The sequence below is a fragment of the Struthio camelus genome, chromosome 3 (assembly GCF_040807025.1).
Source record: "Struthio camelus isolate bStrCam1 chromosome 3, bStrCam1.hap1, whole genome shotgun sequence".
NCBI classification, from domain to species: domain Eukaryota; kingdom Metazoa; phylum Chordata; class Aves; order Struthioniformes; family Struthionidae; genus Struthio; species Struthio camelus.
Genome location: NC_090944.1, coordinates 55,366,280 through 55,384,819, shown reverse-complemented (window position 1 = coordinate 55,384,819; position 18,540 = coordinate 55,366,280). Strand labels below are relative to the sequence as shown.

At 36.8% G+C, this 18,540-nt stretch overlaps 1 protein-coding gene across 4 annotated transcripts in view; it reads left to right on the top strand.

Moving 5' to 3' along the window:
* Positions 1-18,540, top strand: part of ASCC3 (activating signal cointegrator 1 complex subunit 3) — a 287,466-nt gene that overhangs the window by 257,205 nt on the left and 11,721 nt on the right. For all 4 annotated transcript variants that reach the window (XM_068937883.1, XM_068937886.1, XM_068937884.1 and 1 more), the window contains one exon: positions 7,893-8,117. In XM_068937883.1, the coding sequence (XP_068793984.1) occupies positions 7,893-8,117 (225 nt within the window). The remainder of the gene's footprint in view (positions 1-7,892; positions 8,118-18,540) is intronic.

The following is an 18,540-nucleotide window of genomic DNA, read 5'->3' as shown; positions in this document are numbered from 1 at the left end:
AATTCTCTCACATCACTATAATTCACCTTATAAATGGAATTTATACTTTCCAATTTATATTTATTTGCTATGGTCAAAGTAACTTATTCTAGGAGAATAATGTGTATGCCATATCAGTTTCAGATGTTTGCTCCTATATTTGCCCTACTTTGCTCTTCCTTTGCATTTATTTTTTCTTAAGTTGTGTAAGTATTACAGGCTTATTGATGAGCAGTAATTTAACTTAAAAAAACTAAGAGTGAATCAAAGCCATCTTTAAGAAAGATGTACAGGCCTAATACTGTGAAAGTACCCACACATTTGGGGGAAGAGCGAATGTATTGTAAGAATGGTTTTTATTAGGATTGACCAAAAAAGTAGCACTGAGTTATGATTGCAATCATAAACTTCATGAAATATGGATTGTGAGGCTTAAGGCTTACTGAAAATGGTGAACTCATTCCTAGTTTTAATATGTTCTAGCAAAGTGTGCAATTTGAAAAGGAAATGATTCTGAAATAAAATGGTTCTTACTTTTAAAAGTGTATTTCTTACCTTTTGGTAAACCAACTACAACAATTATATTTTCTACTACTGTATCTCACTGTACTGTGAAACTCAGCTTCTCTGATATGCTTTGAGAACTTTAGAAAAAAGACAAATCTATTTTCAAGATAAGCATAGAAATGCTAAAAACTTTTTCCCAATGTCAGATCACTGTTATTTCATGTACGCATCCCCCTTTCGTGCGTGCTAGCATTCTTGCCTTCTTTCTTTTAGCAACCCCATGCTGAAGCAAAGGTCTGTAATTTAACTTTGTACTTCAGAAGTTCTCTAAACTGCCAGGTCACTCTCTGCTACTGGTAGCTAATATAGCTGACCTCCTAGTGCTCTGTGCACAGTGGCAAAGGTCTTTCAGACTCCTGACCTCTGGTCATCAGGAATGTCATCAGCAGTTTGTAGTTTGGATGTTTTAAGTAAGAGGTGAACTTGTGAAATCTAAGCCCTTCAGGGTGTTTTTAAGTGATCACTCAACTGTTTCATTGCCCTAGCTTGTGCTTTTTATGATGTCTGTAATTGTAAAATTTGTAGCATATATCAGATGTAGCTACTTGTCTTTGTTTAATATAATTTGTTTTAAATGAGCAGTCTGGGAATACAATTATATGCATTTTTTCTGATCAGTAATGTTTATTTAAGAACTTATTGTTTGTATGTTCCTATAAACTAAGTTTGTAGATCCCATTACTGAAATGTGGCCATTTTAAATCCTGAAGAATATTTGTAAATAAATTTAAAAAAAAAGATTTAGTTTTCTACATCATCACACGTTGATTGGTTCTGCAACCTTCTCTTCAACTTCTCATGCTCAACTTCTCATGCTCTTCAACTTCCAGTGCCCCTCCCCTGCTGAGCCTTAAACCAAGAGAGGGGACATAATTGGGGCAGCACCCGTGCCGGCAGGGGAGCCCTGTCTCTGCAGCCAGCGACAGCCCTCTGCCAGGAGCTGCTGCTCCCACCTCCTTGGTGCCCCGCTGCAAGCGGGATGGCACAGGGCTTGCTGCCCTCCCTTCCTTGCTGCCGGGGCAATGGAAGGAAGGGATGGAAAAGCCGCTATTGCAGAGGGACTCTGCTGCAGGGCAGGCTTTAGCCTGCCTACGCTGAATTTGATTCCACTGCCACACACGCATGCAGTCGATGGGCAGGGTTGTTACGTGGCGTATGCCGGCAAAAAGCATATGTAGCAGTGGTTTCTGTGATGAGTTCCAGCACCGTGGTAAATATGTCTTGCCGATCTTGCCTGCTGATATTTTCCCTTCCCTTTGCATTATATGAGCCAAAGATCTTAAATTTCAGCTTGCCCTGTTTCTTAACACGGATCTGCCAGGCTGCCCTGAAAATTCAGGCTGCCCTGGAACTTCATTTCTCCAAAGTGTCTTAAAAATACACTTTATGCGTATAAAACGAAGTGAGGAAGGTCTTTGTGTTAGTGTTTGCTGCCTAAATGAGGGCTTCCAATCTAAAAACCACTGTGTAATGTAAAGGCTTCAATAAGCTTATAGAAACAGCATTTTTTCCTTTTTGTCCATAATATCAATCTGGAAAATATGTTTATTCTTAAAACACCTATAACTAGTAACGTATGTTCATTACTGTTTTTAACTCGAATCTCACCCTAGACCTTTTATATCTTAAGACTTAAGAAACATTTTAAACTTTGGAAGCACAAATTACGTCCCATAAAACTGAGACCAAAGAATATACATTTATAGGCTAGCAATAAACTCCTGAAAATAGGAGTTTATAATGGAATCACTAACACTGATATAATTTTCAGAGCAGTAATTCTAGCAAGTACTTCTCTAATCCCATTTTTCAATCTAATTTAGTCTTCGGGTGCTCTGAAAAACAGCTGTTAAGCATGTGGTCAGTTTGGGTTTTTTTTTAAGAAGGTGTTTCCTCACACTTATTTATTTTTTTAATGTAAATCTGTGCTTGATTGAGTTCCAGCTACCTGCCAGGGCACATCTGTGTAAATTTAATGTTTCTCCTTGTAAATCAAACTCACACTTGAAAATGCGAAGATAAAATACAGCATAAATATGTTGGTTCATTTAAATAATTTCCATAATATATTCTCATGTCATTAGCTTTTGAATGTTTGCCTGAAACTGTGGCCTGGGCCTTGGGAAGAGCATAGGCAAAGGAAGATGGTTATGGATAATTAGGGGATTGTGGTTAAACTATTTTGTATCTTTTTTTATAATATAGTTAATACAGAATTAAATGAGGCCTTTTTTAGTGCATCAGTGGAAAACATATACATATACATATATATGTATAAATAAAAACCAAATTATTTCAAATGTTTTTAAGTACAGATGGTCAAGTTTAATCCTCAGAAAATAATTTCTTCTTTGTGAATCTATTATAAGGTATTGTTATCCAGTTACCTAGGTACTCAAAAACTATCTGTGCTATTGTGCTTGTTTTTTTCTCTTTTTTTTTGCCATGCTATTGCTTTACTCTATCCTATACTGATGGGCCTGTCAGGGCCTATATTAATGGAACTTTGCTCTTCTGCTCACCCCCCTGGTAACACAGGTATTACCCAAATGACGGCAGTTACAGACTGCTTTAGTCTTTAAAGGTTGCCATCCTGCTACTTTATGGAGTGTAGCTCTGTGTGGAAGTACTAGTGACAAGTCAGGATGTTGCACTGAAGCACTCTGTAGTACTTTGTATAATGGGACCATAGTCAAAAACTAATTATATATATAAAATTATATGTATTTTATATATTTATTTATATATTATCATTAAGCTTATCAATTAAAGTTGCCTCTAACTTGTATATACAGTCATTTATAGATTGAACCTTTGAACCTCGGATAGTATTAATTAGTATTAATTGCAGAACAGCTGTAAAAAAACTAATCAACCAATCAAAATATCAGTTCATTTATTGCAGCCTTTTTTTGCTTTATTTTATGCACAAAAGTATGATGTTTGCAGTCCATTAACATGTACTCAAACTACCAGAAGTTTATATAATTTAAGCCAAAGTTCAGGTGAAAAGGATGTGATTACTGTATTAATTAAAAACAATGCTCACTTTTTTTTTTAATTCTAGTAGTGATTTTTAGTACTAGCTTACTGCAAGAATTGGTTTTTGAATACTTTAGCTTAGCTACTGTTAATTTAGGTGTCAAATTTTCTATGAATACTTTTCCCATGGTTTTTCCCCTCTCTCTGTCAGAAACTTGAAAGAGAGCAAAATAGATGTTGCCATTTTTTTTTAAGTTGAAAATATGATATGTTTGGGGTCACTGTATCAACACAAAGAAAAGGAGCATATATGTAGTCAGTCAAATCTAAGGTAGTTACCAATACAGCATCCACTAAAGAAAAGACTATTGGTTCAGCTCTGGAATGTGAGAAACTATTTTTGGTTTGTTTTAGACCCTCATTGTTACAAATTAATCAACTGCTATTTAAAGTCTAGAACTCATTAACTTTATAAGTTTTACTGTTCCCGTGACTGGACTGAACTTAAAACATTCAAGTTTACTTTATTTGCTCACCTTGATGCCATGTCTGTCCGTGTTCCACAAGTATCCTCTTCTCTCTTATGTACAGATGACAGGAGGTAGTTACTTCAGATTTAAAATACTGCAGAAGACTAACATGTGGTAGAAGTCATAAGTTCATCGTTCACTATAAATCAGTAATTTCAGCCAAACCTGCAAATTTTGTGGGTAGAAAGAGAATCTGACTTTATTTCAACCCTACAGGCACAATGGAGCTTAGTACTTGCCATGTTGGAGACCTCATTTACATTTCATTTCAGGCCGACTCCTCAAATGCCTGTTAGTTACTTGCAGATGTTTGAAGAATCAGAGTACGGTTTGGTTGCAGATGGATGCCGACTCTGATCTCAAGTTGGAGATTGTGAAACTTTTCTTTTTTTTTAATTAAATGTACATTGGAACAAGCCTGACTAGATCCTTAGCCCACTGTGATCTGGATCATTTGCTAGGTTGGAGGAAAATAAACGTTGTCTGTTTCAGTTTTGTTAGGTAATCATGTCGGATAATCAGCTGAATATGAGACCCTGAGCAATTCAGAACTAAATGTAGCTATCAGAGCAAGCTGAGGTATAATATTAGCCCATACAAACATGGGGAACAGAAATTTTAGAACAGACTTGTCAGTCTCCAAGCAGGAATAAAAACAGAGAATGTCTGGAAGCTAGAGCCAAAAAGAAAAACAACCGGCAAAAGATACATTTCTGTAATAGGATGTGTTGTTCGTTTTCAGAACAATTCAAGTAAAGGGTGATGGTAAACTGCGTATTTGGAACACGATGCTGCGTGATCCAGAGCGAACTCTAAGATGATTCTGTGGCTGGAGTTATGCAGGAAACAGAATTCAATTATCAGAATAGCCCTTTGGCCTTGTAAAATGTAACTATCCCATTTATGTAAGTCTGTGTGTGACATTTCTCTCTGGCAAAGCAAGCTGCAGTCTCCTATATGACCCTGCGTTGCATAAGGGATGAAATGTAGGTTTGAGAGGATTCTTATGTCCTTGAAATGATGCAGCAGTCTCTAATGCCCAAAAGAAGACATTATTGGGAAAGTCCATCACAGTCCCATAGAGATGAGAGAGATGTGACAGGACTGCCAAATACCTGATTGCAGAACCAATAACTAGAATTCCTGCTTATCCCCTGGTATCCAATAACAAGTTATGTTTAACTCAGTAAGTGCTTATAAACATATTATTAGTACATGGGCTGCAATAGTCCTGATTTAACAGAAGGAAAAGAAAAAGGAAGAAATGCACAGCAGTGCTCTATGGTTTAACTATAAAGTTTGTGTTAAGTTTCTTGACTTTAGAATGAAGATTAATGATTGATATGAAATTTGATATGTTTTCATCACCCATGGAAGTAAGAAGAGTATTCAGATATAACGCAGCAAAATAATATATATTATGTATTGCATGGGATAGTTGAATTTATAGCCTTTGCAGAACAGATTGAGATTTATAATGAAAAAGAAAACTAAAATGAAAAATATTGAGTGAACAGCAGGGCCCATTTGAGGTGATTACAAAGGATGTTTCTTTATTCCGTCTTTTCATGTGCAATCTGAAAACAGTAGCAGGGGGTTACAAGCAGAGTTCATCACAGAGTTGTCAATCACTGTCATTTAACATTTTGCAATGGAAGATGTCTTTATTCAAGGACAGCTGGGCAAATCAGAGAAACAGATTTGCAGTTAGTAGTCTGTCCGGCCTACACTAAGCAAACAAGGACAGGGCAGACGTGCTGGCCTCTCACATAAAAATATAATGGACTCTGCTGACCTTGGTGCCCTCCATTCAGCTTCATTCTCAGTTGTATAAAAGCTTCACTACCCATTCTCAATTTCCTTTAATTACCTACATGATGCAGATAAGAAAATGAACCTCACTTACTTACAGTCAATGATCACAAACAGGAAATTAAGTAGGCAAGTTGTTTAAAATAAGAGGAGTGTTTTGGAGGTAAATAAAACATGTACTGGGGAAGAATTAGTGAAAATGTGTTTTCAGGACTACCAGTTGGTCTGCAGTCACTTGGCTGATCCTTCTCCTTTCTGCTATTTTAAACTGCAAAGCAAAACTAAGTAAAAAATCTCCTTGGTAAATATTCTTTAAAATATCTTTGAAGGAGACGCCAGTTAAATAAAAAGAGTGAAGCAAACATGCAATCGTCTATAGGGCTTAACAAGATTGTGACCTTAGGTTCAGAGAATAAATGACCACAGTTTTCACAAGAGATCTAGCAGAGACATCCAGGATTAAGCAGCAGTTGTCTTGAGTCAGTCTTCGCTTTTAATTTGCTGTAAGGATATGAAATAAATTAATGACATACTGATTTTCTTTCTAAAACTCAAATTGTCTAGGATTGATCTTTCCTTTTGCCCTTGCATCACAAACTAGTTGTAGTTCCATTGTGCTGTTAAAGACTATGTTTGTGCTGTCGGTTTTTAAGGGAGCAGAAAACAACTCTCTAACTTTTATCTGGGAATTGGCAAAAAAAAAATCTATAACTGTTAGGATATTAATCAGTGGATATGGTAGTTTGCAGTTCAATTAGGTAGTTGTATTAGGTGTTCTAAAATAGTTCTAAAATTGTGAATATTTAATTAATATGGATTTGCAGGAAGTCTGACTGGAGATTGAAGTCTAAAACCCATAATACCAAATCTGTAGTTCAAGGGGAATATAAAACTCTGAATATTTTATCTCTAATTTGATGATGTCTTTGCCAATCCCATAGTTTGGAAGATATTGCCCTTCAGGATACTCAAATACTTTTTTATTTTATGATAAAAGAAATATACTCTCTTAAATTACAGATGGAAAAGATATCAGATATTGTAAAACTCTTCCTGTACTTGCAAGTTTTATACATTAGAAACCTCATTCGCGTTCCAAACAAGAACGTATATGTGTAAAAGATGATTTTGCAGAGGAAAAGATCTCCAGTTCTAAGTCACGGGATGAGTTGATTCTGTGCAGTCCAAATTGTAGTGCTTAGGGTGCTTCTGTTGAATTCTGTGTCTTTCAGAAACAGTTAATTTCCATAGCAGGAGACTGAACATCTCTGCTCTAGCTGCTAGAGCAGTCGTCCTTTTTCCCCTCAGCAACTTCCCAAGTATGTTGCTGATCATATCCACATTTAGATTACCTGTTGGTGTGCAGCTCCTTTCTGCAACAGTGAGCAAGTTCTTAGAAATCTATCATTTGGGCATAAATAGTATTAATCCTATTCTGGAGCACAGAGGAGAGTTTTCAGCACCTACTTGTTGCAATCACTGATCATCTGTTGCTCAGACATTGACTGCTCAAAATATTGGAAACACATTTTAAAAGAACTTTGCTAGAAGTATTTCAAACCCACTGTGCTTTGAATAGAAAAAGAAAAGCAGAAATTCTGAAAAAGTAAAATGTGAATTACTGAATTCTTCATAGATAACCTTACTATGTTTTTGTAAGCCAGTTAAGTAGGATATCTGTAGAAGGTCATCTCAAATACCGTATCCAACTAATGAATGTATTTATTTCAGTACTTATGTTTTCTTCTTCTCTAACATTAAAATCAGCTATACAAAAAAGTTTAAACCCTGTAATTATCTGAATACTTTTGAATGTTTTACTAGCTAATGTTTTCCCACAAACATATGATTTCAATAAATAAGTAAGCTTTCTAAACCTTAGTAAAAATGCTGCTATTTTAGTAATGAGACCTAATTGTAGTAAATTACATGCATATACTCTTAATGGCTCAGAAAGAAATAATAATTATTCTGTAGCTAATTGTAATACTTAAATGCATTTTATACTTTTTTTTTTTTAAGAATGCTGAGGAGTACACAGATCTGCCTGTGAGACACAATGAAGATCAGATGAACAGTGAAATGGCAAAACATCTTCCAGTTGAAGTCAATCCTCATTCATTTGATAGCTCACACACAAAAACACATCTGCTGCTGCAAGCCCACTTCAGTCATGCCATGCTGCCTTGCCCAGATTATGCAACTGATACAAAGACAGTGTTGGATCAAGCAATTAGAATATGTCAGGTACAGTAGTGTATTCCAATATTTAACCTCTGTTGTTTTACTATGCCATGTTAGTGTGTTGTAGTATTTTGAATACAGAAAAAATCTGAAGATTTGTTGCAACGTCTTGTGGAGAACTGGTGCCACACAGTACGATACCAGTTTGTTTAGGGAGGAACCAGGTGCCCACAAAGATGCTTGCTTTACAAAGCTGAAGGTAAACAAGCTTATGGTAAAAGATTATGGCAGTGATTAGAGGCATCTGTTGCCATCGGGCTCGCCTCTTCTTTCATGTGCAACAACTTTATATCGTGGTATCATGAAATGTTGCGCATAATTCATTCCTGCATGGAGATGTTCCCTGGAAATTGTCATGCTGACCCCCAAGAACCTGTCTCCCTTGAGTATATTTATTTTTATAGCACCCAAGAGTGTTCTAACTCGTCAATGCCAAGCATAAATAAAACATTTTGAAATGTAATTTGGGATAAGATATTGGAATCTTCTCTATCTTGAATGGGAAGACATATCTTCTGTTTCCCAATTATCACAGAGTCAAAGAGTGCACTTGAAACAGAGATTTTAAATACAGTCTGGAGACTTGTGACTTTTACAGTTGTACAGAAATCACAACCCACAGAAACTAAACTGACCATGGAGAGTACCAGTAACAAGCAATCACTTGCATAGCTGCATGCCTCAAAAGAATTTTATAGCAGCAATTTAAGTTTGGAATAGAGTGCTGCAATGTCTGAAAAGCACAATTACAGCTCCAGCAGGAACAAGGGTGAGCTCTAGCTGATGCAGAAAACAGAGTGCCTCCTGGAGTCTGCCAGAGAGGAAAAATAGCACTGTCTTTACCAGAACTGCACAAGGATGCATTCATAGGTTCTTGAAGATCCGGCAGCCTTTGACAGAATATTTTTTATCTTCCTCTGTTCCGTTTCTGTAAAACAGGGACAGTACTTCTTTCCTCATACAGTTTTTGTTTGTTCAAATTTTAATATCCTCATTGTTCAACATACCATTTGCATGTAGATCATCTACCAAAATTGGATCTTGGTTGAAGCTCATTGGCAGTATGGTAACACAGGTGCTACAAACATCATTCTAGAAACGTCAGTCTTTGTCAAGCCTACCGGTTTATAAAACCAGTCTAGGAGAGAGATCTCATTACTAATCAATAGTAAAATGCTCTAAACAGACAGAGGGGATGCTATTAGCAATTCAGTGTTCCAGCATTTGAGCAGGTCTAAACCTTACACTAGCAAAAATCTGTAGCTTATAATACTAATTTTGAACAAGGCAAAACTAAAATTAAGAAAAGGAGAACAACAAGCAAATCATACCACAGATTTTAGTGCTACAGTATGAAACTTGGCAACCAGCAGTGCTTAAATGCAATTCTACTCCCTATACTTCAAATCAATAAAATGATAGTGCTGAAAGCTTGAATATATCAATTTTTATTACTATTATTTTACTGTAATTATTAACAGAGATCAATATAATTTGGTCTGGTAAGAAAATTCACTTTGATTTTGAATAAATCACATAGTTCAAGTTCATCTAAGTGTCTGTGGAGCCAGCATTTCGGGAGAGGTTAAGTACATATTTGAAAAAAAACGTAAAGTAAAGATTTTTTTCAAGAATTATCTTGCTCAATATTTATCATGCTATATGACTGTTTTTTAATGCTGTTACTATCTAATAGGTATTTCAGAAACCATAACCACTCAAAAAAATTCCAACTCTAAAATACTCAACCGTTCCTTTAAACTGAAATCAAGTTCAGAAGAATTATTGTTCCATACAATGCCTGGACACCGGTACCTTTTGTTAACAACTAAATAGCATTACATATACGGTCATCTTAAAACACAAAAAAGCTCTTCTTTTTAAAGCAAAAGAAAAACATGCAAGCGTTTCTGTATTTTGAAGTCGGTGCATGGTTTACATCTCTTGGGAGAATATTTGTTCCATCTTATTAGTCACGCTTTCCAAACTGAGGTTAAAGTTCCTAGAATCTAAGCAAGAGGCAGGGTTACACTTTCAGTACTGGCTGTTACCTTTTTCCTTAGCACTGACCTGCTGATGAACTCTGGGTCAACAGAGGTGGAAAAAAAGATGTTAGTTGTGAGAAAAGGAACTGAACCGTAGAAGGATCCATTGATAAACATGTTCCGTGGGTGATGCTGTGTGTGTGTGTGAACACATGCTCACATGCCCCCCGCCACCACCCCGGAAGCAGAATTCAGCAGTGAGACAGAATTGTTTTTTGAGTTGGGTTGAAAGTTTGTTTATTTACTTACAAAGTACTTTACCTGTTAAGGTTGTAAAGCTAACCTTCAAACTGTGACCCAAGCATCACCTGTTGTTTTTGCTGGTGGGTATGTGAGTGACGGCCTTCCCATTCCAGCACTGTTTTTCTGGTCCAAGAAACCTCCTTTCAAAGGGCTTTTACAAGTGGTTATATCTCAATGCGTACAGAGGGCCTCCATCCCAGGCCTCCTGCAAAGCTGAGCCTGTGCCATCTCTAGCCACTGTCGAAGTAAGCCTCTTTCCACTGCAGGACCGCAGACTTCTCCACTGCCTTCTGTCCTGTCTTTCACCTAAATCAGCCTACTCTCCCAATTCTGTAATTCCTCCTACTTCTTCTTTGCCTCTTTCTTCCCTAGTGGCTTTAGGCTGAATAGTGTGAATGGTCAGTCACAAAACTGCATTAACAGCATCAGTAGCTGATGCATGTGAGGAAACGTGTCAGCCAAAACTGGAAGAATTCAGTTAGGTTGTTTTGTTTGCAGTAGTTATTCAGAATTTTCACATTTTCTATGAAGATTTGGAGATTATATATACTAAATTTGTTCCATTTTATGCTCTGCGTAAACTTCTGTTCCAGTTTAAGTGCAAAACTTAATGTGATATATATTGATGAGTTGCTGCCAAGGCCTCCATACCATATGTCCATATGTGCCATAAACCTACTTTTTGTGCATGTGTGAGATTAATGTCAGGATTTTTCTAGGGGAAAATATTAATAAAATACTATCTTTTACAACTTACTGCCCTTCTTCTCAGTACGTATATTAAGCTCTGAAACGAGGACACTGTAATTGGACGAAAAAAGAATTGTAGTCTAAAGAAATAGACTTTTTAAAATTTAAAGTTTGTTGTATAAGATTTCCTATGTAGGAATCCTTTGCATCTTCCTTTTCCTTTCTAAGGCAGAACTCTTTAACGAGGTCCCTTAAACATTATTGTATATCTTATGCATTGTAATTCTTGATGCTTTTTTCTTGGTGCTGGTACAATCCATAAGAAACCAATAGAGTGATCAGCTGCTTTTGTGTAGTCAATTCTAATGCACTTCTAAAAACCTAATGTTCGTGTTACTGAGGTCGCCTTCTATGAAAGCAACAGCAGAGACTTTCTAACCAGTTTGCTTTATATCCTTTTATGTGCCAGTAACAAGATTCCACTGTCTTCTAGTAAGAAAACGGGGCAATCACTTTTAAATTACTTTTCCTAAGATTTCTCAAAAGTTTTGTTTTTATATTGGAATTTTGTGATCATGATATATAATCATGATGAAAGACTAAAGTCATAAGCTGTGATGTCGGATACCTGTAAAAGGCTAAAAGCAGATTGCCACATTTTACACAGCATTAGCAGAGTTTGAGCAGTCTTAGTGTTGGCTCAATAGAGGTATATAATTATTATCATAGAAAACGGAAGAAATATATGTTGTTACAGCTTTCCTGTAATTAGGATTTGTTAGCTATAGCAAGGTAAAATTTAACATCTATTTACCAAAAATAAAATACAGAATTCTTTCCCTTTTACTGAGGAAATACAGGTAATAGCAATACGTAACCTTCTAGAAGGCAGATGCCTTTCTGCTCCCACCCCCAGCTTTGTAATTAATGGCCACAGAGGCACCGATCAAACTGCAGGAATGTCTCTGCTCTACATTGAAAACCTTGAGTCAAAAACTAACAAGGATGTTATCGCTGACAGGACCTCGCAGTTAAAGTACAGAAAGTCCCTGTGGCTCAAAAAATCTGCCATGACTTCCGACTTGATCTTGGACAAATCATTTGATTTCTTTTTTTTCCTCTGTTGCCTTTAACACAGTTACATTAGACTCTGTATACTCTCTTCAATGAGAAAAGACAGAGGTGTCGAGGTGTCAGGGTGACGGTGCTGAGCACACCTGCAGTAGCTCAGTTTCAAACATTACTGCATTTCTTGCAGAAGACCATCAAAGCAGAAGAAAAATTCTAATGAAATGATTTGTCTAATAGCATTACAGAATAAAATTATTATTGTAAAGACAATACCCTATCTTTTTTCCTATCTCTGATTTGGGAATATGTGAAACAGACTAAATCTAATGTCTTTTTTACCTCTTTTGTCAAGCCTTATATTTTGTGACTGTATGTTCAACGATCAGCTCTTACTCTGCTGTTCTGAGACTGTCTCCTATATTTGCATTAATTGAAATGGATAATTGAGGTAGTAATACCATCAGTCTTAGATTCAGCAGGGCAGTCTCTTCTGTGAAATAACGTGACAGTCGCTGGCTTTGCACTGGGATTGGCCACAAGCCTCCACTTGTAGTATAATCGTTGATAAAATATTTTAATATTGCCAGGAGCAGAACTGCTGTGGAGCTCAGCCTTAACCTTTGAGGAGTGTTTACCTATGGATGTGTTAAATACATCTCAGTAGGGTACCTGTGCATTGAGAGAAGATGGACAGGAAGTCAGGTGCTGTATGGCAGAGTAAAGTATAGTTTGCATGGGAAATGTGCACGTGCCTGAAATGAGGTCCTTGTAATTCTGCCGCTGTAATGCCCTGACTTTCCTGATCCAGGAGCTGTATCTACCGCTCCTCAGGCGAAAAATACTTCCCTGCCTTATCAGCGCAGTTGCCAACAGCAGAGATGCTGGAACTGCAGTTGCACGTGTACAAGAAAGAGAGGTCCCCCAGCTTTGGAATTCCCTAAACTCCCCTAAACCTCTTCCCTTCATTATAGCCCACCAAACTATTCACATTTGGAACCATATCCCTGGGATCATGTGTTTTCCTACCTATGAGAAAATGGAGAAGCTGTTAAAGTTCGAGTACGTTTCGAGTTCATGCGTTGTATTTGTTACTGCAAGTACATGAATTACTTGCTGGAAAATGGAGTTACAGAAATGACCTGTGTTGAAGTTGTATTTATAAGACTAGTGCAGAAGTGCGTGGGGAAAGAAATAATTGCTTTGTTTTAGTGGGTGCATTTACACTTTTAAATAAATGAGGAGTTTTACTGAGGAAGGGGAAGAAAATGAAGTCAGCTTCAGAAGGCAGAACTGCAGATGAAGAGCAGAGGCCATCTCTTTTTAGCTGCTACTCATAGTCTTTGTGTATATGGTAGTAATCCAGTGATAGCATCATGATTGTGATTTTACCTAACTACTGGCAGCTTTCATGTTTAGGTTGCTATTATTCCAGATCAGGAGGGCGGAAGTCATAGAATAATCAAAAAATTTCTCATAGCACATACACTGGACAGTAATGCTCATTTATAACTAATAAACAGCACTGCATAGCTTTGTCATGAAAGTACCTGGCTGTCAGAAATGTTGAGGTGGAATTACCTACTGCGGCTTTTGTGTTACAGGGGGTTACCTTTGTGGCAGTGGTGCTGGAGTTTTGGCTCACTGTGGATAATTTGTAAACTGTTGTGTGGAAGCGTCTTGGTGACAGTTTAATGATGATTTGGTGCTGCTTATATATAATCCCTCCCCCACCCATGACAACCCTTTTCCCAGTTGGGGCTGGAGGAAATGAGTAATGCTTAACCCATTTGTGTGATCAATTCACTTAAGCAGCTACTGTGAAATGTTAATCACAACTTTAATTTGTACTGCATTAGCATTTTGATTAACTTGTAGGCTTGCTAGCACACTTGAAGCACTTTTACTCATAGTTACAGCTCGGAAATGACTTTTTGATTAATTAAGTTTGTTAGACAGCAGCTGAGCTTCCTGAATGCTAACCTTATGGGGCTAAAAGTTCAGGAGAAAGTTACTGAGAGTAACTGTTGCTGTTGAAAAGGAGTCTTGCGAATGCACTCAAAAAATTTTAATTATTGACAAAATACTATATTACTCCTTTGAAACGGACTCTAACCTTTAAAAAGGGCAGATTTATTATGAGACAGATACTGTATATTTTTGCTGGATTTGGTACATTTGTGTAAGATTTGGAACAGGAAGAAATGCTGTCTTTAAGGCCTTGTTTATGTTTAGGAAGCTGTGATTTGTTGCCAGGAGAATTGCCTCAAAAACATTTGATTGTGTTTACAGTTCATTAACGTAGTACAGAATATCAGTTTATAGATTAACAACAATTTGAAAATAAACTGGATATTGGGACTCAAGTTCTGAACATGTTGGGTTATCTCCTGTCATGTTTATATTGTTAATATCATGTTCCATATCTGCTTTTATCTCTGTCATTCTGTTTAAAAAAAAAAAAGGCAGTAAGAGCCCAAGAGTTGCACTCCAGTAAATGTAGATGGTAAGTGATTTGTCCTTTCCCTGGTTCTGATCACATTAATAGTGTTACTATGGTGGCTGAAGGATGAACGCAGGGACAGGAATCGTACAAAGCAGCTAGGAAGGTCATAATTTGCATTCATCAGTGAGACCTTGGTGATGATGGGGAAGGAAGAATTAGTGTCTAGTAGTGAGTAGCAAAGCATATGGAGGAGGGAGCTGATAATGTCTGTAAAGAAGTGAAGGCAAAAGGATGCAGAGGACAGTATAAAAGGAGTGCCTCCTGCATAGGATTAATTACGGTTTAGTCACTGTCTCTCTGATAAAGTATAAGCATTTATTTTTTTCTTCTCTAGGTTGAAACTGCGTAGCTGTATGATTCTGATTTAATTCATTTGAAAGAAGTCCTTGCCCTCCCTCAAAAAATGAATACATTTCTAAAAAGTAATCTTGGCCTAGATCTCTGAAGTGTCAAGGCTGTATAGATACCTGTCTTACCAATATATAACATATAAAAGGTAGTGACCCTGAGACCCTCTGTAAGACTTCTTCAAATAAATTCCAACCTTTAAAGTCTTCAGTTGTTGTTTCTGGGGTATATAATTGAAGCGTCGTAATCATGATTTATATAAAAATGTGAAACTTATAGTGCATGGCTTGCTTTAACATCTGGAAGAATATTTTACTCATATTAGTATGATCTCAAGTCACATGTGGATCATAATATAATATTACATGTTGGCATGTCTCCTAGGTTTGAAGCATGTGCAAAAAAGATTTATCATTATTCTGTATTAATGGTTTTCAGGAAAATGGGTAAAATGGGAACATTTTTGCATATTATTATCTATAAATACATGTCATATAAGCCCTGATGTGACCCTAAAAAGCTGTAATTAGGCACGGTTCTAAAGATTTTGATAGATATGTGGATCTAAACTCATATATCTAGACCTAGACAACCGAACTTGCATTAGGGTGCAGCTAAGAGTGAGGGTGGGGATGTTTTGATTATTTGATACTGAAATATTATACACACAATATATCCAGGTACAAAAATAGGTATAAAAAACAACCAGCCTTAACGCTGCTTTTTGGTACGACTGTGCAATAGCCAAATGATTAAAAAGTATTTTAGTCTTACACAGTTTATTTGTTTTAAATACCTGTTTCCTTACGCAGAACATCCCCGCAGAGCAAGAGTTATATTTATCTGGCTGAGAATGTGTTGGATTTATTTGACATAAACTTTCACGTGTAAGCTGAAACCGGTTCTACAGAGAGGGCTGTACACATTAGTGTACAAACTTTCAATTTCCTGTACAAAGGAGCTCAGCAAAGTGCTGTAGTCTGTCAAGCACTGATTCTGGAATGAACCTTTAAAGGGCAAAGAAATTTGAGCCATGTAACCCACCCTGAGTACTTCTGAAGTTTCAGCCCCCACCCACCAAGTAATTACCACCAGTGGCATCACTGTAGGCAGTTTACTTTTTGCTGAGTAATGACAGATCTAATTCTCAGCCTCAATGGCGCTTCTCATGTTACCTTAGTCTCCTTAGCTAGCTTCTGTATCCAGAGAAGTTATCATTGTTAATTTCGCTTCATTGCCAGTTATTTCCCTTAAATATAGCTTAGAACACTTAGTGTATTCAGAATTACATTATAAGGTAACTTCAGACAAAATAAGAAATTCCTCCAAGCAGGATGCAGTTTGTGTTCATAAAATGCAAGCCGTTTCATTTTAACATGTTGATACCCTATCTTAAAGGAAACAGTTATTTAAGTCATTTGAGTAGATCAGAAATTCTACTAATTGTACAGTTTCAGTTCCTCTGCACCCTACCTGCTGTACGTGAGTGACCCAGAATACCTGGCTTTCAGGTGAAGAGTGTGAAAGTAATACCAAAAGCAGTGTTAAAGGTCTCCAAAACATTTCTAAGTTGAAAGATTTGGCAATCAAGATATTTCTGTTGGTGGATAAATCTCCTAAATGGGGGTGAGGAGGGGGTTCATTATATAACAGTTCAGTATGCGTTATTTCGGGGACGTATTCAGAGTGGGTAAAAACACCAGGGATGAGCAATGTTCTGCTATAACTTTTCTTCCATGCCACACGTTCACCTTTCCCATATCTTGCCTTCACCTTCACTTTCCCTCAAGACAGCGAATTACATAGCATCGTTCGAATTGCATTGCTTTTTAGCTTTGGCTAAAAAGAGACAGACTGGTGGAAAATTCCAGGTTTGTGTTAGACCAGAAAGGTACTGTCTGATAAGTTTAAAGAGTTTAACTTATCGATAGCCACCCACTGCTCTTGAAAATACGTTGATGAAGACTTGGTAATAGATGCTGAGGGTTTTGTAGAAATGAACTCCTGGGATGAAGAAAGAAATAGCAAGAGAGAGAGATCTTGATCCGCAAGTTTTGACAGTCAGTTCTGAGCATCATTAAAATGTGCCCATACCTGATAACCATACCTACATCATTGCACAGAACCATTTATTGAGTGTCATCAGCACTTTTCCCGTACTCCTGCTGTGGTTTATAGCCAGTTACTTGTTCCAGTCTTATCAGCTACCAGATACTTAGAGATTAGTATTTTGCCAAAAAAGAGTTGAAGATATGAAACAATAAATATCTATAACATGACACTGGTTTGTTGTTTAAAACAACGAACCAAAGAGAAACAGCAACCTTATTTTAAAAAAAAAAAAAAAAAAAACTGAAATTAGAGTTGTTGATGAACCATGGTGGAAAGCGCCATGAAACTCGAGAGGATAAATGTTATTCATCAGATAACATAAATATAAAATAATAATTATTTTTTCTTTTATATTTATTTTATTTTGTTGCTACATTTTATGTAGCTAATTTGGAGAGACTGGAATGACTAAATTTGTTACCCCGAGTATTTAGAGAAATTTCAATATCCATCTAAGTATCAAGCATCTGTGTGTTTTACACTTAGCTGAAAGTGAAAAGTGTGTAGGTTTCCAAGGCAGCAGATGAAACAAGCCAACTTTACCATTGTTCTGACTTCTTCACAATGTCACTGTCTTGGATTTCACATCCAGATAGAGATGCTGTGAATAAATTCTATGGGTGAAGAAGCAGAAAATAAGGAGGAAAAGAGGATTTGCCATGTGGATTCATTTTAACAATGTGGAACACAGTGTCTCACACACACAGGCTTTCCTTACTCCCTACGGGATGTCTGTCTGTAGGCCTCTATCAATTTCTATGAGATTTTCTATGTGAAAGGATCCTCCAGTTAATTTCAGTGTATGGCTTATTTTGGATTTATCTTTCTCTTACATCTTCTCTCTTCCTTTCCCCTTTTCCAACCTTCTGTTAAAAGGGGGGGGGGAGGGGGAAATGGATTTAAAAATATATAGATAAACACACACACATGCACATGTATCCTCAGAGGTAGGTTATGAAAATATCACCACTTATGCTTATTATGTTTTTCTTACTATTTGTGGAAGAGACAAGATAACTATGTACTCGTTACTATGAATGTATATTAGCTACAACAGTTTCACGATTGAGGAAAATCATGTTTCAGGCTATGTACGAATAGCAGAAAGGAAAGAATAAGAATCAAACAGTGGAGAGTACAAGACAGGTGCATACATACATGTTGCACAGACAGATACTGATTGTGACGTATGTATAAGCTTTCATATCTTATCAATTATGGAAGTGGGAAAACAGTGATTCACCCTGTAAGTATAAAAGACAGACTTCACTGTGATAAATGCTGAGAACAATTCCTTCTTTGTCAGACTAAAAATCCTGTGCACCAAGACATAATTCTATAGGTTGCTCCTTTCAAATGTAATTGCTAACATAATTTTATTTTCTGTTGGGTGAAAATAATCGTACCTGTAAAA